At 38.3% G+C, this 25,670-nt stretch overlaps 1 protein-coding gene and 1 long non-coding RNA gene across 6 annotated transcripts in view; one reads left to right on the forward strand and one right to left on the reverse strand.

Annotated features, from left to right (window-relative positions):
* The first annotated feature begins 10,568 nt into the window (after positions 1 to 10,568).
* Positions 10,569 to 25,670, forward strand: part of DPH5 (diphthamide biosynthesis 5) — a 51,436-nt gene continuing 36,334 nt past the window's right edge. The window contains exons 1-3 of one of the 3 annotated variants that reach the window (XM_073810260.1): positions 10,569 to 10,707; positions 11,840 to 11,922; positions 25,507 to 25,664. In XM_073810260.1, the coding sequence (XP_073666361.1) occupies positions 10,652 to 10,707; positions 11,840 to 11,922; positions 25,507 to 25,664 (297 nt within the window). In that variant the 5' untranslated portion in view covers positions 10,569 to 10,651. Of the gene's footprint in view, positions 10,708 to 11,839; positions 11,923 to 24,534; positions 24,743 to 25,144; positions 25,282 to 25,506; positions 25,665 to 25,670 lie in introns of those variants that run through there. The other 2 variants (XM_033862836.2, XM_019920048.3) reach the window with 2 other exon arrangements.
* On the reverse strand, positions 10,698 to 25,116 carry LOC109547435 (uncharacterized). Of its 3 annotated transcripts, XR_002173238.2 has the most exons (4): positions 25,015 to 25,116; positions 24,677 to 24,724; positions 12,429 to 12,471; positions 10,698 to 11,620 (listed from the first exon to the last, which is right to left on the reverse strand). It is a non-coding gene; the product is annotated as an uncharacterized lncRNA (long non-coding RNA). The 3 variants fall into 3 exon arrangements; XR_004528053.2 differs by lacking the exon at positions 25,015 to 25,116 and having other exon boundaries at positions 10,698 to 11,593; positions 24,677 to 25,006; XR_012334308.1 differs by lacking the exon at positions 25,015 to 25,116 and having other exon boundaries at positions 24,677 to 25,006.

The following is a 25,670-nucleotide window of genomic DNA, read 5'->3' on the forward strand; positions in this document are numbered from 1 at the left end:
CCACTTTGAGTTTATTTTTGTGTATGGTGTTAGGGAGTGTTCTAATTTCATTCTTTTACATGTAGATGTCCAGTTTTCCAACACCACTTATTGAAGAGATTGTCTTTTCTCTGTTGTATATCCTTGCCTCCTGTTTCATAGATTAGTTGACCATATGTGTGTGTGTTTATCTCTGGGCTTTCTATCCTGTTCCATTGATCTATATTTCTGTTTTTGTGCCAGTACCATATTGTCTTGATTACTGTAGCTTTGTAGTATAGTCTGAAATCAGGGAGTCTGCTTCCTCCAGCTCTGTTTTTTTCCCTCAAGACTACTTTGGCTATTCGGGGTCTTTTGTATCTCCATTCAAATTTTAAGATTTTTTGTTCTAGTTCTGTAAAAAATGCCATTGGTAATTTGATAGGGATTGCATTGACTCTGTATATTGCTTTGGGTAGTTTAGTCATTTTCACAATATTGATTCTTCCAATCCAAGAACATGGTATATCTCTCCATCTGTTGGTATCATCTTTAATTTCTTTCAACAGTGTATTATACTTTTCTGCATACAGGTCTTTTGTCTCCCTAGGTAGGTTTATTCCTAGGTATTTTATTCTTTTTCTTGCAGTGGTAAATGGGAGTGTTTCCTTAATTTCTCTTTCAGATTTTTCATCATTAGTGTATAAGAATGCAAGAGATTTCTGTGCATTAATTTTGTATCCTGCAACTTTAGCAAATTCATTGATTAGCTCTAGTAGTTTTCTGGTGGCATCTTTAGGATTGTCTATGTATAGTATCATGTCATCTGCAAACAGTGATAGTTTTACCTCTTCTTTCCCAATCTATATTCCTTTTATTTCTTTTTTCTTCCCTGATTGCCGTGGCTAGGACTTCCAAAACTATGTTGAATAATAGTGGCTTGAGTGGATATCCTTGTCTTTTCTGATTGTAGAGGAAATGCTTTCAGTTTTTCACCATTGAGAATGATGTTTGCTGTGGGTTTGTCATATATGGCCTTTATTATGTTGAGGTAGGTTCCTTTTATGCCCAGTTTCTGGAGAGTTTTTATCATAAGTGGTGTTGAATTTTGTCAAAAGCTTTTTCTGCGTCTATTGAGATGATCATATGTTTTTTATTCTTCAGTTTGTTACTATGGTGTATCACAATGATTGAGTTGCATATATTGAAGAATCCTTGAATCCCTGGGATAAATCCTACTTGATCATGGTGTATGATCCTTTTAATGTGTTGTTGGATTCTGTTTGCTAGTATTTTGTTAAGGATTTTTGCATCTATATTCATCAGTGATATTGGTCTGTAATTTTCTTTTTTTGTAGTATCTTTTTCTGGTTTTGGTATCAAGGTGATGGTGGCCTCATAGAATGAGTTTGGGAGTTTTCCTTCCTCCACAAGTTTTTGGAAGAGTTTGAGAAGGATGGGTGTTAGCTCTTCTGTAAATGTTTGATAGAATTCACCTGTGAAGCCATCTGGTCCTGGACTTTTGTTTGTTGGGAGATTTTTAATCACAGTTTCCATTTCATTACTTGCGATTGGTCTGTTCATATTTTCTATTTCTTCTTGGTTCAGTCTTGGAAGGTTATACCTTTCTAAGAATTTGTCCATTTCTTCCAGATTGTCCATTTTATTGGCATAGAGTTGCTTGTAGTAGTCTGTTAAGGTGCTTTGTATTTCTGTGGTATCTGTTGTAACTTCTCCTTTTTCATTCCTCATTTTATTGATTTGAGTCCTCCCCCTCTTTTTCTTGATGAGTCTGGCTAATGGTTTATCAATTTTGTTTATCTTCTCAAAGAACCAGCTTTTAGTTTTATTGATCTTTGCTATTGTTTTCTTTGTTTCTATTTCATTTATTTCTGCTCTGATCTTTATGATGTCTTTCCTTCTACTAACTTTGGGTTTTGTTTCTTCTTCTTTCTCTAGTTCCTTTAGGTGTAAGGTTAGAGTGTTTATTTGAGATTTTTCTTGTTTCTTGAGGTGGGCTTGTATAGCTATAAACTTCCCTCTTAGAACTGCTTTTGCTGCATCCCATAGGTTTTGGATCATTGTGTTTTCATTTTCATTTGTCTCTAGGTATTTTTTGATTTCCTCTTTGATTTCTTCAGTGATCTCTTGGTTATTTAGTAATGTATTGTTTAGCCTCCATGTGTTTGTGATGGGTTTTTTTCCCCTCTAATTGATATGTAATCTCATAGTGTTGTGGTCAGAAAAGATGCTTGATATGATTTCAATTTTCTTAAATTTACTGAGGCTTGATTTGTGACCCGAGGTGTGATCTATCCTGGAGAATGTTCTGTGAGCACTTGAGAAGGAAGTGTAATCTGCTGTTTTTGGATGGAATGTCCTATATATATCAATTAACTCTATCTGGTCTATTGTGTCAATTAAAGCTTCTATTTCCTTATTTATTTTATGTTTGGATGATCTGTCCATTGGTGTAAGTGAGGTTTTAATGTCCCCCACTATTATTGTGTTACTGTTGATTTCCTCTTTTAAAGCTGTTAGCAGTTGCCTTATGTATTGAGATGCTCCTATGTTGGGTGCATATATATTTATAATTGTTATATCTTCTTCTTGGATTGATCCCTTGATCATTATGTAGGTCCTTCATTGTGTCTTGTAACATTCTTTATTTCAAAGTCTATTTTATCTGATATGAGTATTACTACTCCAGCTTTCTTTTGATTTCCATTCGCATGGAATATCTTTTTTCATCCCCTCACTTTCAGTCTGAATGTTTCCCTAGGTCTGAAGTGGGTCTCTTGCAGACAGCATATATATAGGTCTTGTTTCTGTATCCATTCAGCAAGCCTGTGTCTTTTGGTTGGAGCATTTAATCCATTCACGTTTAAGGTAATTATAGATATGTATGTTCCTATTACCGTTTTCTTAATTGTTTTGGGTTTGTTTTTGTAGGTCCTTTTCTTCTCTTGTTTTTCCCACTTAGTGGGTTCCTTTAGCATTTGTTGTAGAGCTAGTTTGGTCGTGCTGAATTCTCTTAGCTTTTGCTTGTCTGTAAAGGTTTTAATTTCTCCATCGAATCTGAATGAGATCCTTGCTGGGTAGAGTAATCTTGATTGTAGGTTCTTCCCTTTCATCACTTTAAGTCTATCATGCCACTCCCTTCTGGCTTGTAGAGTTTCTGCTGAGAAATCAGCTGTTAACCTTATGGGAGTTCCCTTTCATGTTGTCATTTTTCCCTTGCTGCTTTCAATAATTTTTCTTTTTGTTTAATTTTTGCCAATTTGATTACTATGTGTCTCAGCATGTTTCTCCTTGGGTTTATCCTGTATGGGACTCTCTGCCCTTCCTGGACTTGGGTGGCTATTTCCTTTCCCATGTTAGGGAAGTTTTCGACTATAATCTCTTCAAATATTTTCTCGGGTCTTTTCTCTCTGTCTTCTCCTTCTGGGACCCCTATTATGCAAATGTTGTTGCATTTAATGTTGTCCCTGAGGTCTCTTAGGCTGTCTTCATTTCTTTTCATTCTTCTTTCTTTATTCTGTTCTGCAGCAGTGAATTCCACCATTCTGTCTTCCAGGTCACTTATCCGTTCTTCTGCCTCAGTTATTCTGCTATTGATTCTTTCTAGTGTAGTTTTCATTTCAGTTATTGTGTTGTTCATCTCTGTTTGTTCTTTAATTCTTCTAGATCTTTGTTAAACATTTCTTGCATCTTCTCGATCTTTGCCTCCATTCTTTTTCCAAGGTGCTGGATCACCTTCACTATCATTATTCTGAATTCTTTTTCTGGAAGGTTGCCTATCTCCACTTCATTTAGTTGTTATTCTGGGATTTTATCTTGTTCCTTCATCTGGCACATAGTCCTCTGCCTTTTCATCTTATCTGTCTTTCTGTGAATGTGTTTTTCCCCCCACAGGCTGCAGGACTGTAGTTCTTCTTGCTTCTGCTCAGTAGTTCATTTTTAATTGCTTATGGTATTGTATTCCAGTGTATGACTATCTCAATTTTTAAAAGTCCACTTGTCTTTTTATGGACATTTGGGTTGTTTCCAATTTGTAGCTATTAGGAATAAAATTGCTACAAAAACTCTTGTACAAGTCTTTTTGTGGGCATATGTAACCATTTCTCTTGGATACATACTGGAAGTCAAGTGGGTTATGTTGTAGAGTAGGTGCTTGTTTAACTGCCAAACAGGTGTCCAAAGTCCTTTTACCATTTTACATGCTACTAGCAATGTATGAGAATTCAGGTGCTCCACATCCTTGCCAACATTTGGTAGTGTTAGTTTTTAATGTTTTAGCCATTCTAATGGGTGTAAAGTTATATCTCATTGTTAATATTAATTTGCGTTTCTCTAATAACTAATTATTCTGAGTACTTTTTCCTGTGCTTACTAGCCATCAATAAATCTTCTCTGGTGAAGTATTATTCAAGTCATTTTTAAAAATTGGATTGTCTTGTTTTTGAACGGTAGCATGAAATAATAAAATACATGTTATATACATATAATGTATATTTTGATCTCTGCCCCTAGTTCCTGACACAGAGCTCTTAAAACCCTTGTAAATAGGGGTACTAGAAGAATCTTTTTTTCTAATATTTAGTCTCTGACCAGAGTTCCTGACAAAGACATACTACGAAGTTGGTAATTTCCTGAGTGATAGGAATATCTTGTTCTAATAAGGACCCTTGGTGGGCTTCTGGATGGGGACTGGTCACCAAAGATCAAGTCATAATCTTGGAACCATCAGCCCCACCCCACTCCCTTCTCTTGAATGTAATCATCAACCATGCCTATGTAATAGAGCCTCCATAAAGATCCAAAGGGAGGAGATTTGGAGAGGGTCTGGAAATGGAGTTAACAATCAGTCATGCCTATGTGTTGAGGCTCCAAAGAAACTCCAGTGGTATGAGCTTCGGAGAGTTTCTGAGTAGGTGAACACAGCTATGTGCCAGGAGGGTGGTACACACCAATTCCACAGGGATAGAAGCTCTTGTGCTTAGGACACTTCCAGACCATCTATGTATCTCTTCATATGGCTGTTCATATTTATCCTTTAACATATCTCTTATTATACAATAAGCCGGTAAACATAAGTGTTTCCCTGAGTCCTGTGAGTTGTTCTAGCAAATGATCAAATCCAAGAAGGGGGTCATGTGAACATTTGATTTGCAGCTAAGCCAGACAGACTTTGTGGATAATGCTGTGATACTGTGCTTTACAATAAGAAATACATAATTGACCTTTGTCCATTGTTCCTGGCACATTGCTTGTAAAACCTTGCAATTCCCTGTATAAGATCTGTAGGGGCATCTTTTGCTATAATATTTGGCCTTTTGTCATCGGTTCCTGAAATAGCTCCAGAGCCATAAAGGTGAAAGAAGTGTCTTGTTATTCACAAGCCCCTTTCAACTTCATCTGAATTTGTGTTAATTAGGTGACTTTTGGAAATCCCCTAAGGATGGGGACTAGTTGTGAGGGGAACTAACCATAATTAGGCAGTTGGAAGTTTCAATCCTACTGCCTGAGCTCTGGAGAGGGCAGAGGGGCTGGACTTTGGATCAATCACCAATGGCCAATGATATAATCAATTGTGCCTGTTTAATGGAGTCTCTCAGAAACTCCGCAAGCCAAGAGCATGGAAGCTCAGTACCCTTCCCGCATACCTTGCCCTATGCCTCTCTTCTTTCTGGCTGTTCCTGGGTTATATCCTTTTGTAATAATCCAGTAATCTAGTAAGTTCTATGAGCTACTCTAGCAAATTAATCAAGCCCAAAGACAAGGTGGTGATACTCTCCAACCTACAGCCACTTGGCCAGCAGCACAGGTAACAACCTGGACTTATGATTGGCATCTGAAGTGGGGGCAGTCTTGTGGGACTGAGCCCTTAACCTGTGGGTTCTGACACTATCTCCAGGTAGATAATGTCAGAACTGAGTTAAATTTGTGGGACACCTGGTAAGTATCTGCTGAGAAATGGAGAATTGTTTGGTGTTGGAAAAAACACACCAAACAGTAACCTGGAGACCTACTACTTGTCATTGGCATCTGAAGTTGGGGGCAGTCTCATGAGACTGAGCCCTTAACCTGTGGAGTCTGTGCTAACTCTGGTTAGTTTCAGAATTGAATTGAATTGTACAACACTGAGCTGGTGTTGGAGAATTTGTTGCTGTGGGAAAACTCCACACGTCTAGTGACAGAAGTAGTGTGGTTGTATTGTAAGAGCAAAGTAGAAACAGGGAGTTTCACCTCTTTGCAGGATTTATTTATCCAGATGTATGTATTTTGAATGTCTTCTCTCAATCTGTGACTTCACTTTTCATTTTCTTAATGATGTCTTTGGATGAGCAGAAGATTTTAATTTTGAAGTTTACATTTATTAATTGCTTTTAGGTTAGGGTTAGTGCTTTGGGGGACTTTTATAAGAAATTATTTTCCTGATTTGTTCTTTAGTTTAAAAAATTAACAGTTAATAAATGAGAATATATTTCAATTTTAAAGATACTAAAATTCAGTAAGATATTATTTCTCATAGTTTGCACAGTTTCATTAAGTTTCAAATGTGAACCAAAGTGGTCACAAAAAATGGCAGAGCTGAAGTAATTTAAGTTCTATTTCTTTGACTTCAAATCACTATTTCTTTTAATTCTGTTATTTAAAGGACTATGTAGTATCACATGGGTTATGAGTTGCACCTGAAGAAAGCTCGAATGATTTCTAATCAGAAATCCTAAACCAAGGGTTGACAAGCTTTTTCTGTAAAACTCCAGATAGTAAATACTTTAGGCTTTGCAGGCCATGCATAGTCTCTACTGCAATTGCTTAACTCAGCTGTCCCAGTGCAAAAGCAGCCACAGACAATATGTACATGAATGAGCATGGCTGTGTTCCAATAAAACTTTATAGACACTGAAATTTGAATTTCATGTATAATTTTCACATCATGAAATATGGTTCTCCTTTTGATTTTTTTCAACCATTTAAAAATATAAAAATCATTCTTTGCTCACAGGCTATACAAAAACAGGCAGCAGGCAGATTTGTCTTGAGATATACAGTTTGCTGATCCCTAACCAAGGGAATTAATATTCCTTGCTGTTCCCTTTTGTGGGACAGGTTTACATCTAGGCTCACCCTTACACTGAAGGTATAGCCCTTTGAGGACAGCTCTGTTTACAGCAGAGGTTTCTTATTGCTTTACTTTGGTAGGCTGCAGAGTTTGTCTCCTGCACTCAATAGTCCGAGTTGTGTAGATGAAGCTCAGGGTCAAAATGCTTTTGCATAAATCCCTGGGACAAAAGGTAGCTTGAGCACTACTTTAGCTCTCTGGGCTTCTGTATTCATTTTGCTTTTGTCCTGTGAATTTTTAAAATTTGTCAACTCAGTTATACATTTACCAATCATGTATTGCTGTTATCAGTAGGAGGGCTAGTCAGAATATTTTGCCATTCTGCAGAAACAGAGATCCTCTTCCTAGGGGTTATACTTCACTCCAGGCTAACAGCTCTTAAGAAAGAGTGTCAATACTGGTAAAATAGATTTAATGTTGTTTGGTTACTTAAGGTATCTCTAATGTAGGCAGAAACCTTAATCAAGATTTAATTCCTGTTTATAAACAAAATTTTGATGTATTATATATGGTAAAAATATTAAATTCAATCAGTAAGAAATACCAAATGGAGGAAATAAATCTTTTTCAGGGAAGATTTCTTTGTCTATTCTATCTAGTTTGTTTGATGCAGAACCTAACAAGATTTCACAGACCATCAGCTTTATAAGAAGGATCATTCAAGTTTTATTCTCTTTATACGCTCTTAACGTACACATTAGCACAATTTCTGAAACATATTCTCTAAACAAGGTGTAATCTAATTACACCTTGTGTAATCTAATTCAGAAGTAGCTCCTAATTCTGATAAATTTTTCTTGTATGGACAGCTTCTAACAGACTTTGCCAAATAGAAATTTATGCTATCACTTCAGTTTTTAAGTGACATTAAGACTTTTAACCTGTACATGAATGCCAAATTCCTTGCCCCACCCCCTTTTAAAGAACATTTAAGTTTACTCTCTTAGCAAATTTTAATTATACAATACAGTGTTATCAACTATAGTCGCCATGTTATATATTAGATCCTCAGATGTTATTATCTTATAGCTGAAAGTTTGTAACCTTTTACAACCTCTCCCTATTTCCTGCCATCCCCAGACCCTGGAAACCACTTTTCTACTCTGTTTCTATGAGTATAACTTTTTAAAAGATTATACATAAATGATACCATGTAGTATCTGTCTGTCTCCATCTGACTTATTTCATGTAGCCTAATGCCCTCAAGGTCCATCAATGTTGTCACAAATGGCAGGATTTCCTTCTTTCTCATGCCTCAATAATATTCCATTGTGTGGAATATATTCATATACACGCACACACATACACTGCATCTTCTTTATCCATTCATCTGTTGATGGACACTTAGGTTGTTTCCATATCTTGGCTATTATGAATAATGTTACAATAAACACAGGAGTGCAAATATCTGTTCAGTATTCTGTTTTCATTTCCTTCAGACCATGGTCCTTTCCTGGTATGATTAAAAGGACAGATGAATACAAATTCTAGATTATCAATATAATTTAGGTTTTGCACAAGCTTCATTTCTGGTGGCCAGACTTGTTTTAATTTTAGATGGTCTAAGACTATTGGCTAGAGAATGTGGCTGGCCTTTGTCCCCAGTTTCTGTGAGGTAGCCTCTAAATCCTTGGAATTTTTGATTGGAGTGGCTTTCTTATTCACGGTGGCTTCTAGAGTTTATACTAATGAGATGACTCAGGATGGGAGAGAGACATGCTAGAAAGAGCAATCATGTGATTAGAAAACTGGGACCTTGAGCCATATAATATCAGCACAACCTCTGGGAAGGGGTGGGGGGGATGGAGACTGAGTTCAACCTTATAGCCAACGATTTAGTCAATCATGCTCACGTAATGAAACTCCAGTAAAAACTCTGGACACTGAAGCTCAGATGCACTTCCCTGGTTAGTGATACACTAAGCATTGTCACACATCAGTGTAAGGTGGGTAGCTAACTCCATGGGGAAAGGACACAGAAACTTCACACTTTGGGCCCTCCCAGACATCACCTTATGAGTCTCTTCTTTTGGCTGGTTCTGGTTTGAATCTTCTTTGCTATAATAAAACTATAATTTACATTTAGTGCCTTCCTGAATTCTGTGAATTGTTCTAGTGAATAATCAAACCTGAGCAGGTCATGTGAACCTCCCAAATTTGTAATCAGCTGGTCAGAAGTGAGGGTAGCTGTGGGAGTTCACAAGCTTGCAGCTGGTGAATGAAATGAGGGCAGTCTTGTGGAAGATTGTGCCCTTAACCTATGAAATTTGGCCTAACTATGGGTAGAGTCAGAATTGCATTGCAAAGGCTCTACCATATTTATTGCCACTTGTATTCCTGAGCTACTTTCCCTTATCTCTAAGTTCTTTGGTTCAGAGAGGAACTGTGACCATTTTTAAAGAGTAAACTTGTTATGCATTATGTAATTTTTAAAAAAAGAACTGTAATTGTAGATAGCAGTGATTATTTCTGAAGTAAATCAGACATCAGACATTTTTATCCAACAAGCTTTTATTAAGTATATTCCATAGGTACATTCTAGTTAGCAGGATACAAAGATAATACATAATTCCTGCTGCTAGGGAGTGTAGGTCTAGGAAAGACTCAGACAAACCATTACAGTAGAATTAATCAGTGTGATAAAAGAAACATGAATAGGGAACATGGCAATGCCAAATGAGTAGGTGAGAAAGAAAAGCAGAGGCCTGGAAGAAGTGCTGTTAGGATTGAAGTTTGAGAGCTGGGCAGGGAATGGCCAGAAGGAAGGGTAAAAAGGGGAAAGAGGACAGCGTGGAAGGTGGAGAGTGGAGTGACCTCTGGGACCGGACACAAAGTTGAACTGCACATAGCAGAGGTAAGAGTTGCAGCTAGAGAGAAACACTGGGCCCAGAACATAAAATGCCTTATATGTACTACGCTAAGAAGTTTGGAGTTTATCTTAAATGTAATGGGGAAGCACTGAAGGATTTCAAGAAGGGGAATAAAATAATAAAAGATGTGTTTCAGAAAAAAAAAATTGAAGCAGTGTTATAAATAGAATAAATATCAGATGAGATTGGAATCAGTCTTAAGAAGTGATGAGGTAATTCTGGCCAAAAACAGTAGGCTTTGGAATTAGGATAGAAAGATGGAATTAGAATCAAGAGACAGTAAGCAGGTAAACTTGGCTTAGCCTCATTTGATTTTGAGGGGGGAAGCACTTAGGGAGGCATCAGGGTTTGGTCTGGATGGTGCTTCTCTTCATTAAAGGGAATCCAGGAAGAAAAGCATCCATGGTGGGAAGAGTAGGGTTCAGTTCTGTACATACTGAGATACTGTGAAACAAGTAAGTATAGCAGATATATGGCTGAATATATGAGATGGCAGCTCAGGAAGGTTACTGCAAGTGAAAATACAACCACTGTTAAAGGTTATAACTTTAACAATGATTTTGGAACTACAGGAATGAATAAGATCATCAAATTGGAGTCTGTAGAGCAAGGAAAGAATAAGATCAAGATAAGAATCCCAAGAACACCAACATTTGAGGAGTAGATGGAATCAGAATATAGAAATTGAAGAGAAATGGTGTCACAAACCAAGGAAGGATCAACAGAGCTACAGAGATCCAGCAGCAGAAGGTAACACAGGTCATTAAAGACCATGGTTTCATTGTAGAAGGGATGAAAAATCAGATAAAATGGATTAAGAAAATAGCAGGAATGAGGAATTTGAGATGACCTCTGGCTATTTTTTCAAAACATGGTGTGTGAAGGGAAGAAGTATTGGATAATAGCTAGATGGGGCAACAATTAGAGGAAGGTTGTTCTGATTATTTTTAAGATGGGTACACTCTAATATGCTGAAGGGAAAAAGCAAGCAGTGAAATTAGGAAAGAGCATAATGGATGAAGCAAGGGCTCTGTGAATGTGGGAGAAGAGATTAAGAGAAGGGGTAGAGGGATACATGTTCAACAAACAATATGAGGAATACTGTATTGAGTAGGAAAAAAAAAACAATGGTAGGGATGGCACTACAAAGAGAAAACTTAAGTTACAACTCAAACTACTTACAAGGACAGGAAATTCACTAACAATGGCTCCTATTGAGCCTGCTAATCTTTCAAAATGATACAAAATAGGCAACAATTTACATACATTCTCTACAGAGGAATGCTATGCATAATATCAGGCTCAAAGAATAAGAAGTATGTTGTGCCATGTTTCATTTTCTTGAGGAAGCCAGGAATTAACTATTTTTTAATTAATTAATTTTTGGCTGTGTTGGGTTTTGTTGCTGCGCACAGGCTTTCTCTAGCTGCAGTGAGCTGGGGCTACTCCTCGTTGCTGTGCGTGGGCTTCTCATTGTGGTGGCTTCTCTTGCTGCAGAGCACGGGCTCTAGGCGCACGGGCTTCAGTAGTTGTGGCTCACAGTCTCTAGAGCACAGGCTCAGTAGTTGTGGTGCATGGTCTTAGTTGCTCCGCAGCATGTGGGATCTTCCCGGACCAGGGCTCGAACCCGTGTCCCCTGTATTGGCAGGTGGATTTTTAACCACTGTGCCACCAGGGAAGCCCAGGAATTAACTATTGAAATAGATACATAAGTGGATATTCTGTTTCTGCTGAGTATGCAGAATGCATGGCCATATTGTTGAGGTGTATTTACAACACTTTAAACTAGTAATCACTAGTACTCATTTTTCTATGAAAAGATTCATAAAAATAGCCCACAAAAACTGACTGAACTCATCCTATAACTGAAATTTTTCAATAGGACTTTGGCAGTTTTCATGCAAACAACAACAACAAAACACTCTGAAATGATGGTGGTACTTAGCTGTTTGGAATCCTCACAAGGTGAGTCACTCATTTCTGCATACCAACCCCTCAGGGCAACTGATTCAAATTTATGTCCTGGAAACAGGCTTCAGACTGGGAACTTACAAAAATGGGACTCACAAGAATCCCATTATGCCTGTATACTGTGTGGAAGATTGCTACTTCCTTACGTCTTCCCGGAATCTAGGTAATAATACTCACTTTCCTGTATGGATTGTATGGTCATCAAGTAATCTTCAAGATGGTATCCAAAAGAAGGAATGTCCAAATTAGGAATATACATCCCCTACCTCTCCCCAAACACTAACAAAGTTGACAAAATGACACCCATATTTTTGTATGTCCGAAACAGATAAATGTAGTTAGTTTTAGCCCACTGCTAAGAAACTGGTATTCTGGGTAACCTGGAAAATCCAGTTAATATGTTTGCAAGGCTGAAGTTCATCTGCAACTAGCTGGGCTCCCTGGACAACACCCACCAATACAGTCTCCCCGAAACTGTGACATAAATAAACTCTGCTTACCTGGAGACCAGTCAAGGATCCAGAAAGAGCTTCCTTGTGTTACCTAGATATTATAAAAAGAACAGAATTAGACCAAGCTATTAGAGCAGTATCCAGTTTAATTAATCCCTTCTTCCCTCTGTTCTCCCACTGTACACTGCCTGTGCCTTTATTATAGCATGTGTATCACTGCCTATTATCATGTTATCACTATGGAACATAGCTATTTATGCTGTTTTTCCCACCTGAATATAATTTCTAGAGAGCATAGATAGTAACTTATGCTTTTCTTTTTCCCTAAGAATACAGGACACATAGCCTTACACACAACAGACACTCAATAAATATTTGCTATATTGAACCAGGCACAATTAAGGTCAGTTAGGTATTATAGGGCTTCAAATTAGTTGTGAAAGGAATTAAGCTAAATCTCTGCATGTGATGGACACTCATGAATGTGCAAGAATCTGTCAAAAATGTGATCCTCCAGATATGAGTAAGTCTAGCTCTTGGGGGCTTTTGGGGAGAAAGGCATAAAAGTATTCCAAATAATTTGCCAAAATGAGTAATAATCTCAACTCTCACTATGCCTATTTATTTCTGTGTCCAGCTGGTTACAAGTGGGAAAAAAAATCCCACAGCACATTCTGGTTTTGTTGAATTTCACAAAAAACTGGATTTCATATTTAAAATAATCAAATGTTAAGACAGCCTTAGAAAGATTAAACAAAAGTTTTTTAAGGATACATTTCTCGGTGGTTTTAACCATTACTAAAGTGAATGCAGAGTACTGTTAACTTAGATCTGAATTTATTTTTATTCTCCTGACATCTGACATAAACTTCTAAACATAAGAAACAGGTTCCAATTTGCATCAACAACAGATTTTAATCAATCCCTGTCCTCCCCTCCCCCATTTAATTATGTTCATGGTCATCCACATTGATTTATATAATCAGTGCATCTCAACTTATTTTGCCATTGAGTAGACTCAAGATTGATTATCACCTCACATACAAATCACTACAAGAGTTTACCAAATCACTTCCCTGCTTCTAGCCTCTCCCCTCAGTTCCATTAAGCATATCTACTTGATGGCTCTTGTTAAGTGGCAGTCTCACCAAGACACTCTACAAATATTCATTGAGCACCTGTTATGAGCAAAGCACTGATATAGGTGTTATAGAGCAGATAAAGACCAGTAAAACACTGTGCTTGCCCTTCAAATCTACAGTCTAACTAGAGAAGTAACATGCAATCGTAATAAAACATTAAAGGAAATCAGAAGAGGAAGAAAGGAAAAATTGCAGCTCAGGTGAGATACTATAGATGAGCAGCTTCTAAACTACAATTTAAAGGATGAGATTCCTATGGGATAAAGGAGAGGAGTGTTCCAGGTGGATGCAACAGCACTGAGCAATGAGTGGCTGTGAAAGTTGAGGCAAGTTAACCAGAAGCAATATACAAAGCAGATGAGATCAAATAATTAAAGACTACAAACACTGGGCAGGAAAATCAGCACATGCTATCTAATGAAGACCACTCTTTAAAAGTGCTATTCTATCTAGTACATAATGATATGGCATATAATATTACTTTAAAACAAAAACAAACAAAGAAATCACATAATGCAAGATTCAGGGTACCTACCCAGGCAGGGGCATAGCAGGTGAACAATAGTTTAAGAAATAGAAAACTGGTCACTGGGCCACCATGTGCAGTTGTACAGTTGTATGTAGTCTATGTGAATGGCACTTTCTAAAGTTGTTCAGTGCACGACCTGTTCAAAAGTACTCAGTAACCCTGATGGTTTCAGACAGGTGAGTAATTAACTTTGCCAGAGTCTAGCTTTGCAAAAGGGAACTCATTAATGTAGAGATGGGTCAGAGGGCAAGAAATCAAGTCTCTCAGAAGACTGAAATCAGTTGTACGGTTCAAAGTCTTGAAACAACAAGATAGAGATGCAGGTCCTTATACCTTAGGAACAAGATATAAGCAATGTATCAAGACAGTATGACTCTGAGTGTAATTTCTACGTAAGAATTCTTATAGCTTCTTTAAGAAAAGGATTGGCTCCAGAGTCTCGCACCACAATACCCCCAAACACCCCCAACTTACTGATGGAGTTTAATTGGCCATAGAACAAAGTTATTAGGAAGGAAAATATGTCATCACATCATTATTTAAGAAAAAAATGTTTAAGCCTTTATTTATTTTTATGGTTATTAATACCATGTTTGCTTCCTTTCATTACAAATCATATTTCAGCTATGTTATAATTTTTAAAAACTTTGAGCTTTAGCCTAGAAATCTGTATGTTTTCAGAGTACAAATATATTAATGGCACATTCACTTTTTGGGTGGGGGGAGGGGAGAGAACGGTCCTAAAGTGCAGTTTTACTTGGACACATAGAAACTGTGTAAAATCGGGCTTCCCTGGTGGCACAGTGGTTAAGAATCTGCCCGCCAGTGCAGAGGACACGGGTTCGAGCCCTGGTCCACGAAGATCCCACATGCCACGGAGCAACTAAACCCGTGCACCACAACTACTGAGCCTACACTCTAGGGTTTGCGAGCCACAACTACTGGGCCTGCGTGCCACAACTACTGAAGCCCACGCGCCTAGAGCCTGTGCTCCCCAACAAGAGAAGCCACCACAATGAGAAGCCCATGCACCGCAACGAAGAGTAGCCCCCACTCTAGTAGTCTAGTAGTCTAGTAGTCTCACTTCAAAGCCCAAGCTCTTTCTTACTCACAGCTTTCTACTGCTTCTACAACTGGTATTCAAGGAGTAAATAATATCTTTGATACTACTGTTAGAATTTCATCAAGTGCATATTATTTAATGAATGTCCAAAGAGGAGCAACAACCAGAAGCAAAGATAAGATTAAAATAGATCTTACTTGAGTCTGGATCCCAATAAGCAAATTATTTTCAGAAAATTTAATGGGCTTTGATAGTGAGGTGATGAAATTGCTGAAAAGAAACAATGATACTCAGCTACAGCAGAAAACTACTGTAAAACAAGCAAAAAAAACAAATAAAATAAAGTAAAATGCAAGGAAATAAGATTAGGGTGAATCATATCCCATGCCTGCCTAGGATCTAAAAAATGCAAACCAAATCTATTCCAAGAAAATTAATTTTGTGGAAATTCTGCAACGTGATATAGACAGGGGTTTAATTTTGTTTTTTTTTTCTTTTTGTTTATTTTGCGGTACGCGGGCCTCTCACTGCCGTGGCCTCTCCCGTTGCCGAGCACAGGGTCAGGACGCACAGGCTCAGCGGCCATGGCTCACGGGCCCAGCCGCTCCGTGGCATGTGGGATCTTCCCAGACCGGCACACGAACCCGTGTCCCCTGCATCGGCAGGCAGACTCCCAACCACTGCGCCACCAGGGAAGCCCAGGGGTTTAATTTTGGTTTAAAAAGTTTCTAGATTTATCATAGGAAAAAAAAACACTCTAAGTATCATAAGTGACCGTATTACTAAATCTGAATAACTCAATGTCTACACAGTTTATTAGTGTACACATTTAATAACAACTTATACGGTTTTTAAAAAATTTATATTCTGGTTATGCTAATTTCCAGGCTTAAGGAATTACTGCATTGCTCACTGTTTTATATCAGAATCTGTTAAAGGAGGGAAGGTAGGAAAAGAGTACGATGACAAAGAAACTTACTGGGGTTTAGAACCATGAAATGAAGCAAAGGCCCACAGGTGCAGAGCCCAGGTTGATTCCTGGTCTAGTATTCTTTCCATTCTAACCTGCTTATTCTACAGAACGAAGTTTCTGAATCCTGGAGTGTGTCTTAGAAATCATCTAGCTAAAAACATCAATTTCACTGAGAGCAAAACCAGTCCAGGGCTTCCCTGGTGGCGCAGTGGTTGAGAGTCCACCTGCCGATGCAGGGGACACAGGTTCGTGCCCCGGTCCGGGAGGATCCCACATGCCGCGGAGTGGCTGGGCCTGTGGGCCATGGCCGCTGAGTCTGTGCGTCCGGAGCCTGTGCTCCACAACGGGAGAGGCCACAACAGTGAGAGGCCCACGTACCGCAAAAAAAAAAAAAAAAACAGTCCAAACTCACATAGTGACTGGCAACAGAGCCAGAGTGAATGGGCATCCTGACCACAGGTATTCTCTCTGGGAATAATTATATTTAGGCACGCACAGTCATTGGTGCACACATATTCCCACTGAAAAAAAGTATCTTAGTTTATAATTGGCTTACTTACTTACAAGTACAGATTCACCACTTAAATAACATTGTGATGGGGGAAATAAATACTTATGCTTTAAAACAACAAGTAAATTTATTGTACACAAATTTACACAATGTTATATCTCAACTATACCTCAATGAGCTAGAAAAAATATTGCTTGTTTAAGTATAGCAAGGAGATTAAAAAAATGACAGTGTTTATCTTTAAAAATAAATAAACTTGCTTAGAAATGTTTTCAATTAATACTGTCTTTAAAAATACTTTCATCCAAGGTGAATTCCACACTGAGTCTTCAAGGGTAGGTAGGAGTTAGCCAGGTGAGGGAGAGAGGAAGTGGGAGTCTCAGGGGAGGACAAGAGAGGAAGCTGTTCCAGGCAAGTGTTCAGTATAAGCCAATGACAGCAAAGAAAGAAACAATATAGTGTGCATGGAGGACTTCTTACCAAGTTTGGTATCACTAGAGACTAATGTTCAGCACAAGAGATGAGGCTGGAAAATTGACTATTTAAAAGCTGAAGGTGAAATATATAAACTATAAAGGGGATCTATTTTGATTTGTAATACAATGTTCCTCCTTTCTCTTTCAAGATCACATTTTCTATTTTGTCATGAGCAAACTATATTTACCTACTTCAGTTTTTAAATCAGCTTTTTACTGAAGTATAATTTACATACAATAAAACTGATCAATTTTCAGTATACAATTCAATGAGTTTTGACAAATATACAACCACCACCACAATCAAGATATAGAGTATTTTCATCACTTCAAAAAGTTCCCTCATGCCTCTTGCAGTCAATCCTTTCTCCCATCTTTGGCCCACTGATCTTTCTGCCACTAACCTTTTACCTCTTATAGAATTTTATATAAATGGAATCATATAGTAAACAAACAAAAAACCACTTTCATCCAATACAAAAATTGATACTGTTTTAATATTAAAGAATAAACAGGGAAACAGGGACTTGCCTGGTGGTACACCTGCCAATGCAGGGGACACAGGTTTGATCCCTGGTCTGGGAAGATCCCACATGCCATGGAGCAACTAAGCCCGTGTGCCACAACTACTGAGCCTGCACTCTAGAGCCCACAAGCCACAACTACTGAGCCCATGTGCCACATCTACTGAAGCCTGCACACCTAGAGTCCATGCTCCACAACAAGAGAAGCCACTGCAATGAGAAGCCCGCGCACCACAACGAAGAGTAGCCCCTGCTCACTGCAACTAGAGAAAGCCTGTGCTCAGCAACGAAGACCCAATGCAGCCAAAAATAAATAAATAAATACATTTATTTAAAACTATTAAAGAATAAAGAAATTAAAGAATGACTCAAGAAAAAAATTACATATGAGGTGATAAACATCTTAATTATCAAGGAACTGCACACTAAAACCACAATGAGATAACAATACACACTCACCAAAATTCGAAGGACTCACCATACCAAGTATTGGCAAGGAAATGGGGGAACAGGAACTCTCATCTCTTGCTGGTGAGAATGTAAATTGTACAAACACTTTGGAAAACTGTTTGGCACCATCTACTGAAGTAAAAACACATGCATCCTATAACCTAGCAATTCCAATTCCTGGGTATATACCAAGAGAAATGAGTGCTTATGTCCAACAGAAGTCAGATACAATGATCAGAGCAGACTTATCAAACAGTACACTTAAGATTTTGTGGACTTTGCTGTATGTAAGCTATATCCCATTTCCAAGGTACTCTTTTACTTATCCATGTTGAGATCCTGAGATTCATCCATGTTGTTTTATGTAACAGTAGTTCATTTTTTTCATTGCTGTATAGTATTGTATTGTATGAATGTACCACAATTACTTTTTTAATTGTTGTTGAGTATCTAAAATTTTTAAAAATTGTTTCAAACCCAAGTGAACATCTTCTCTGCTCACCAGTAGATTTTGTTTACTATAATACTAAGAAACAAAGTCCATCTGCATGCTAGCCATCTTCTATTTTAAGTATTAACATATTGCCAAGCAACATTTATTTGGTGCCAATCAAGTTTACAGTGCTAAACTCAATTAAATGATAGAAACAAAGTTTTTCTCAGAAAGCACCTCAGAGTATAATAATAATGTTTGCTTAAGATGACCCTTTGTGAATCAATAAAATAGTCCATCTAGAGGACTGGTCTATAATGAACTATGTAATGATTTCAGAGAACTATTGTGAATGAGGAAAAGAATGAGAACCAATCTAGGTGGGAGATAAGGGCTGATTCTCATAATCTGATGGACACTGTAGATTACTATAAAATTAATTTCAAACTCCATATCTGCCAGTGTTGATTGAATCTTTACTAATTGCCTGACACTATGCTAAGTCCTTAATATGTATTCTTTCATTTATCTTCACAATAATCCTATGAGGGATGGTATTATTATCACTATTTCCACAGATGAGAAAACTGAGGTTTAGAAAGGGAATGAACTACTGAAACCACATACAAGCCCCTGTGTCCCTGTCCTTTGAAGTAAAAGGCTTTTGCTTTAGTTTCCCAGGCCTCCCTTGAGTCTCAAAAGGCTGACTCAAGAGTTAATGATTAGGAAATGTGAAGATGTGGAGACAAATAGCCATTGGGCTGGGAAACTGGTAACAGTTTAGACTATAAATCTGTCACATGGCAGAATCACCGAACTCCAAGTTCCCTAAAATATATAAAGGCCTGACACACATTCCTAAGTTGTTTTTAGAGGAAGCAGACCCCCATCAGATGTAAAAACACTGACCACACGCACATAGACCCTAGACCCATTGAAACCCAAAGGTTGATGATGCTTGAAACTTTACCTTGATGCCAACAAATCTGAGAACTATGCATGAGCTGATCATGTACCCTGCAGTCCCCTCCCTCACAGTGCCTTTAAACCCCTTCCTTGAAAGCCATTGGGGAGTTTGGGTCTTTTGAGCATGAGCTGCCTGTTCTCCTTGCTTGGCACCCTGCAATAAATGCTGCACTTCCCATCACCACAATTCATTGTCAGTAGATTGTCTTTATCGTGCGCAGGTAAGCAGATCCAAGTTTGGTTCAGTAACACTACTGAACAGAAAACACCTAAACTTAAACCAAGGTCTGAGTGACACGAAAACCTGAGTTCTTAATAATTATGCAAACTTCTCTCTGCACAGTTCTTCCCTTATGAATAAAAAATGTATTTATAATATATTACCATATGTAGATATGCACTCATTCATTCTACATACATCTATTGAGCATATGTGCCAAACACTGTTCTAGGTATTTCCTTCACATTAGTAAATCAAATGGAACAACAAATCCCTGCCCTTGTGGTGCTTATATTCTAGGACAACATGGACAATAAACGTAATAAGTAAGTAAATTATACAGTTATGTTAGAAGATGAACATGTGCTCTGGGGGAAAAGAGCAGATGAAGTGATTGGAAGTATCAGTTTTATACAGATTAGGCCTCACTGAGGAGGTAAATTTGGGGCAAAGACTTCAAGGAAGTGGAGCCAGAGCCACACAGATATCTGTGGAGGGGATGGTGGTGGTGGTAGGGAGAATAGCAGGAAGTGAGGTCAGAGAAATACAAGAGTAGTAGAGTGAGGGTGTGTGGGGGGGTTGATAGACTACTTTTAAGAACTTTGGCTTTTGAGTGAAGGGGAAACCACCCTCCTTCTCCCACCAAATCTTGGCTAATTGAGATATGTTTCCCTAAATAAATCTTAAAAGGGCAGGATGTAGTTTTTTAAGCGTAGAAAGAGTGAAACTATGTATCCCTGATTCTACCTTTTTAGCAATATTCTTTGGAGGAAGGAATTGCCAAGTATAAAAATGGGTTAGAAACGAAGAAAAAAAGTTTACACACACAAGGAAACATCTTGGGGAGTTACTTTACACAAAAATATAGGGTTGTAAGTGATTTTCTTACAATCAGTCCACATGGTTACTCTTTCAATCTATTAAGTTAGGGTTAAAAATAACAGTAAAAATTCCATATTTTTCACAGAAAATCACTATGGATATGGAGGTTTTTTTAAAAAAATATTATTGTGCATCTTACATGATCACATCATGTAAAATGTGTAGATGAGCAAGATCACTGAATAAACAATTACCTTTTTTCCCCCTGAGTAAGCAAATGCACAATAATGTAACTTCAGAACTTTTCTTGATCTTAGTAAATATAACTCTGTCTTCTGAAGCAATGCTATCTTTAATTATAACTTATTTGTGAATTGTTAGAAAATAATGACAATCAATTCAGGGTTTCTAAGCTCTACGAATATTAATCAAAATTTCCTCTAACAAAGAGGCAATCTCTGGGAACAGCTTCAGAGTAAAATAATACTCTCTATTCACAATAAGGTCAGATGGAGTTTACTCAGTAGCCCTGATATCTTCTTTTCAAAAGACACACAATGAACTCAAATAGGAAAATTGATGGATGAGTCCTTTCAGATGTAAGGTAATTACAATTTGTTCATAATGTAATGCAGTGTCTCAACTATGTGTTATCACTTTAATATAAAACTACTATATGATGTGTTTATGACAATGGAATGGAAAACCCATCAGTATTAACTTCTTATGACTATCTGCATCTCTTTTTCACATTTTATGACTACTGCTTGAAGGTCTTAGATTAGCTATAAGAAGAATTTCTGACAGTGAAGGTACTAAAAATGAGTTACTAACAAAGGTTACGAAAGCATCTTAAAGACCTTTCAGGAAAGACCTGAATGTTTACCCTCAGGGATGATTTGCTATTGTCCTACATGAAAGCAGAAATAGAAAGCAGAAAACTCTTCAGGCCCCCCATGATCCTTGTTATTCTTTACACTAAAAAGGCTTTTATCCCCCCCTTTTTTCCCCTAGAATAATGGTTCTCTATAACCATGCCCCTGTCTTCTGCTACGTATGAAATTTCATATTTGCTATGACATTAGAAATAAATATTCTATTTGCTTTCATTATCATCAAAATAATGTTACAGTGTTGATTAAAAACTAAACTGTTTTAAAGCAAAATTCTCAAGGCCCTGCTGAAATTAGATGAAGAAATGGTATCATTTAATCAGCTATATGCTTAGATATGTATGTTTTGTTAATCTGTTACCTAGATGAGGGGTTTATCTTTCACGCAAAATGCAATCATATGCGTGCTTATGTCTGTAACTCCCTTGGAAATGCAACAAAATAATAACATGGGCTGATGGCTGAGTGGGTGGATAAATGTATGATTGAAAAAATACAGCAAAATGTTAAAACTGTAGAACCTAGGAGGTCACTGTATGGACACTTACTGTAAAATTGTGTTAACTTTTCTATATATTTGAAATTTTTAACGATAAATTGTTGGGGAAAATGCAATCATACTTGAAACCTGTTTTACGTGGCAAGGGAGAAACCAAATCACACAGAATAATTCTGCAAAAAAAGATGAGACCAGTTTTTGCCGCTTATATTGAGTTGAGGAGGAAAATGACTGCCATAACGCCTTCATCAATCTACCTCCAGAAAAGTCATCCAAATTCACACTGCTATTGAGAAATGAAGGCAGGCAGAAAGCCTGGTTTGTTCAAGAATTCTATAGTGAAAGTAAGTTCCTTTAACTGAATTTTGAAAAGTAAGACTTGAAATTATTTGTGTATCTAAAAATACAATATTTCTTTACCTACTCAGAATAACTTCATTTTCAATATAGATTTCCTGAAAGGAGATAAAGTATACCTTCCTTTGGATTACTAATTATTCTTTTTGTCAATGCCCTTTCCCTATGAAGCTGTTTGAAATCACTCAAAGAAAATAAAAACAAAAACATGTTAAAAAATGACCAGTACATTGGAAAATTTACATACTAAATATGATATCATTTAATCAGCTATATGCTTAGGTATGTATGTTTTGTGCATATAAAGTATATATGATATGTGTCATAAGCCTTTCAACATAAATGACTTTCTAAAGTGTCATAAGCAAGGCATCTTTATGTTTGATAATTCTATCAATGATTTTTTGGTAGTCATCAAAAGCATATCACTCCCTGCATTTCGTAAAGACAGAAAAAGACATCATCTCAAAGAAATTGCTCAGCTAGTAGTGGATAATGACCTATTTAATAAAGATTTATTGAATACCTACCATGTGCCAGACACTGGGCTAAGGCTTAGGGATGAGAATATAAATAAAATACAGTCCCTGACTTCATGAAATTTACGGTTTGGTAAAGAAGATACACAATTACAAAACACTTAAATTGACCAATAAGTATATGTGTGGAGTGTTACTGTAAGAAAAACGAGATACCTAACCTAGCTGGGGGATCTCTGGGACTGCTTGCCGAGTTTAGTCTTAAAGAATGGGTAGCAGTGATTTAGGCAGGAGAAAATGGGAGAGGGTATTCTATGCTGAGGTGGCCGCCTGACTAAAGGCACAGAGCAGCATGTTGTGGGCACAGAACTGTACTGCTAGAGAAGAAGCTCATGGTATGTAATGGAGACAGATGAAGCTATGGAGGTAGGCAGTTGTCATATCATGGATGATCTTGTGGGATATATAAAGGAGCCTGGACTTTCTCTTGGCCTGATAAGGATTTAGAAGTGGAGTGACATTTTCAGATTGTATCTTAGCTAGATCTCCCTGGCTCCTGAGAGAAGGATGAATGTGAGGGAGACATGGTGACCAGCTGCAGGAGTGACATAATGAGGACCTGAATCAAGATTGTGATGGTAGGTATGGTTTCTACTGAGAAAGACCAGCAGATTGTCAGATTAAAATGTGAGGTGATTTCCAGGTGTCTGGATTGGATAAGAGTCAATAGATAACAAAGTCTTCCCATCAAAGTAGATAACACAGAAGGAAAAGCCAAGTTGAAAGCTGATGGATTCAGCTTTGGATGTGTTGGATTTGACATGCCTCTGGGTTATCTAGGTGATTTCCAGAAGGAAGTTAAATACAGGATGCTGAGGAGGAGGTCTGAATGGGAGGTTGAAATTTGAGTCAGCAAAACATAGAGATATTTGAAATCGTGAGACTGAATATTCAGGATTTTGTTTTTGTTTTTGATTTTAGCCATTCTAATAGGTGTGTAGTAGTAGCTCATGGTGGTTTTATTTTTTATTTCCCTAATGATGTTTTGCATCTTTTCAAATGTTTATTTGCTATTCATATAACTTCTCTGGGGATGTGTCTGCTCATAATATTTCCCCATTTAAAAAATTAATTTGTTTTCTTATTATTGTGTTTTGACAGTTCTTTGTATGTTCTCAATATAAGTCTTCTACCAGATATATGCTTTGCAAATATTTTCTCCCTGTGTGTGGTTTCAGTGTTTTCTGAAGACCATAGTTATTATTTTGTTTACGTATAATTTTTTCATTTTATCTTCTCTGCATCATGCTTTTGGTGTTGCACCTAAGAAATCTTTGCCTAAGTAAGGTCACAAATATTTTCTCCTGTTTTCCTTTGGAAGTTTCAAGTTTTTCACTTACATCTATGAGACATTTTGAGTTTATTTTTGTTTATTGAGGAATGGATTGATATAATGTGAGTGGATAGAACCAACCACTAAGAGTGTACACAATAAGAAGGCCAAAAGGTGGATGAAATTCGGGGAGAAAAGATAAGCCTAGGCTAAAGGAAGTAGAGTTGAGCAAAAAAGACACAAGGCATTGTCAGAGAAGCACAAGGAAAACTGAATAATCAACACTGTCTACTAAGATAAGCAATGGAACTTGTCTTCTGAACTTGGATGAGGTCATTAGTGACCTTAGGAAGAGCATATTCAGTCAAAACAAATCATTTTGACATTGGAACTTCATTTAACCAACCACTTTAAGAATTCCCCCTGTGGAAGCATTGGGACGAGGTCTGAAATGCCTGAGCATTCTTAAAGGTCACTTCTCGGGGCACAGGAGGGTTCCGGCCTTCCCGACACTGACGATGACTGAGACAGATTCCCGTCATGCCCCTTGGGGCACTCCAGAATGAGGTCTTGGGGACAAGCCCAAGGAATCACCGCCCCGCTGGGAAATCTGAACTAACACTCACCAACGGGTTCGCCAAGCTGGCAGCTCACGAGGAAGGCAGCTGGTGAAACTACGGCCGAATGAAAAGGCGAGGATGGGAACGTGCGCATTTGGGCAATCCCAGGGCAGACTAGGGAAACCCCTTCCACCCGCCACCCCCTAGCGCGTCTGGAGGAGGAGAGGGGGAGGGCGCGGGGCTCCTCGGGCCAACTTCGCCGCCGGCTCTCCTCGCGGGCGAAGAGCTCAGGCACTTAGCCGGTCCCAGGCTGGGGGCTTAAACATAGGGGGTCGCGGGAAGGCCTCGTCCGTTCCCAAAGATCATGCTGTGGGCACTGGTCAGACTCCCTCCGACTTGCTGACCTTTCGCCTCTCCGCCCCACCAGCCTGGGTATCATTCTTAGTCGCGGTGGGACAAGGGTGCCCAGCCAGCTGCCGGACCGAGCCATCACTTCCAGCTAGTCGTAAAGTGCCGCAAAGCGCAGCGCCGGCGCTTTACGGCACCGTAGGTGAGGCTGCAGCGTGGATCCTCGCTCCGCGCAAATCCTCCGGGTGGGCAGCTTCTTCTGGGAAACCGCGGCAGATAGGAGTTTGGGGAGGACGGTGATCCAGCTACGATTCTCTCAAAGGGTAATTGATCCTAGGTTTGTGTAACAAGAGAGAAAGTGGGTAGGGTTGTTTATAAACAGTACAGTCCTTATTTAAAAGCCTTGAAGTAAGGTTCTTAAACCTCCCTCCTTGTGACATGCCGTCCCTCCTCGTGCTATTTTGGTTTTCGTCTAAGTGTTCATCACTAGATTTTAGGCATCCTCCATGTAGCTGACACTTGATTTTCTTATTCATTTCGTCCTGCAGTCGCCCTCCCCCTGGACTTTGAAATGCTTTACATGATCGGTTTGGGCCTGGGAGATGCCAAGGACATCACAGTCAAGGGGCTGGAAGTTCTAAGACGCTGCAGTCGAGTGTATCTGGAAGCCTATACCTCAGTCCTGACTGTAGGGAAGGAAGTTCTGGTAGGT

The sequence above is a fragment of the Tursiops truncatus genome, chromosome 1 (genome assembly GCF_011762595.2).
Source record: "Tursiops truncatus isolate mTurTru1 chromosome 1, mTurTru1.mat.Y, whole genome shotgun sequence".
In the NCBI taxonomy this organism is placed as follows: Eukaryota; Metazoa; Chordata; class Mammalia; order Artiodactyla; family Delphinidae; genus Tursiops; species Tursiops truncatus.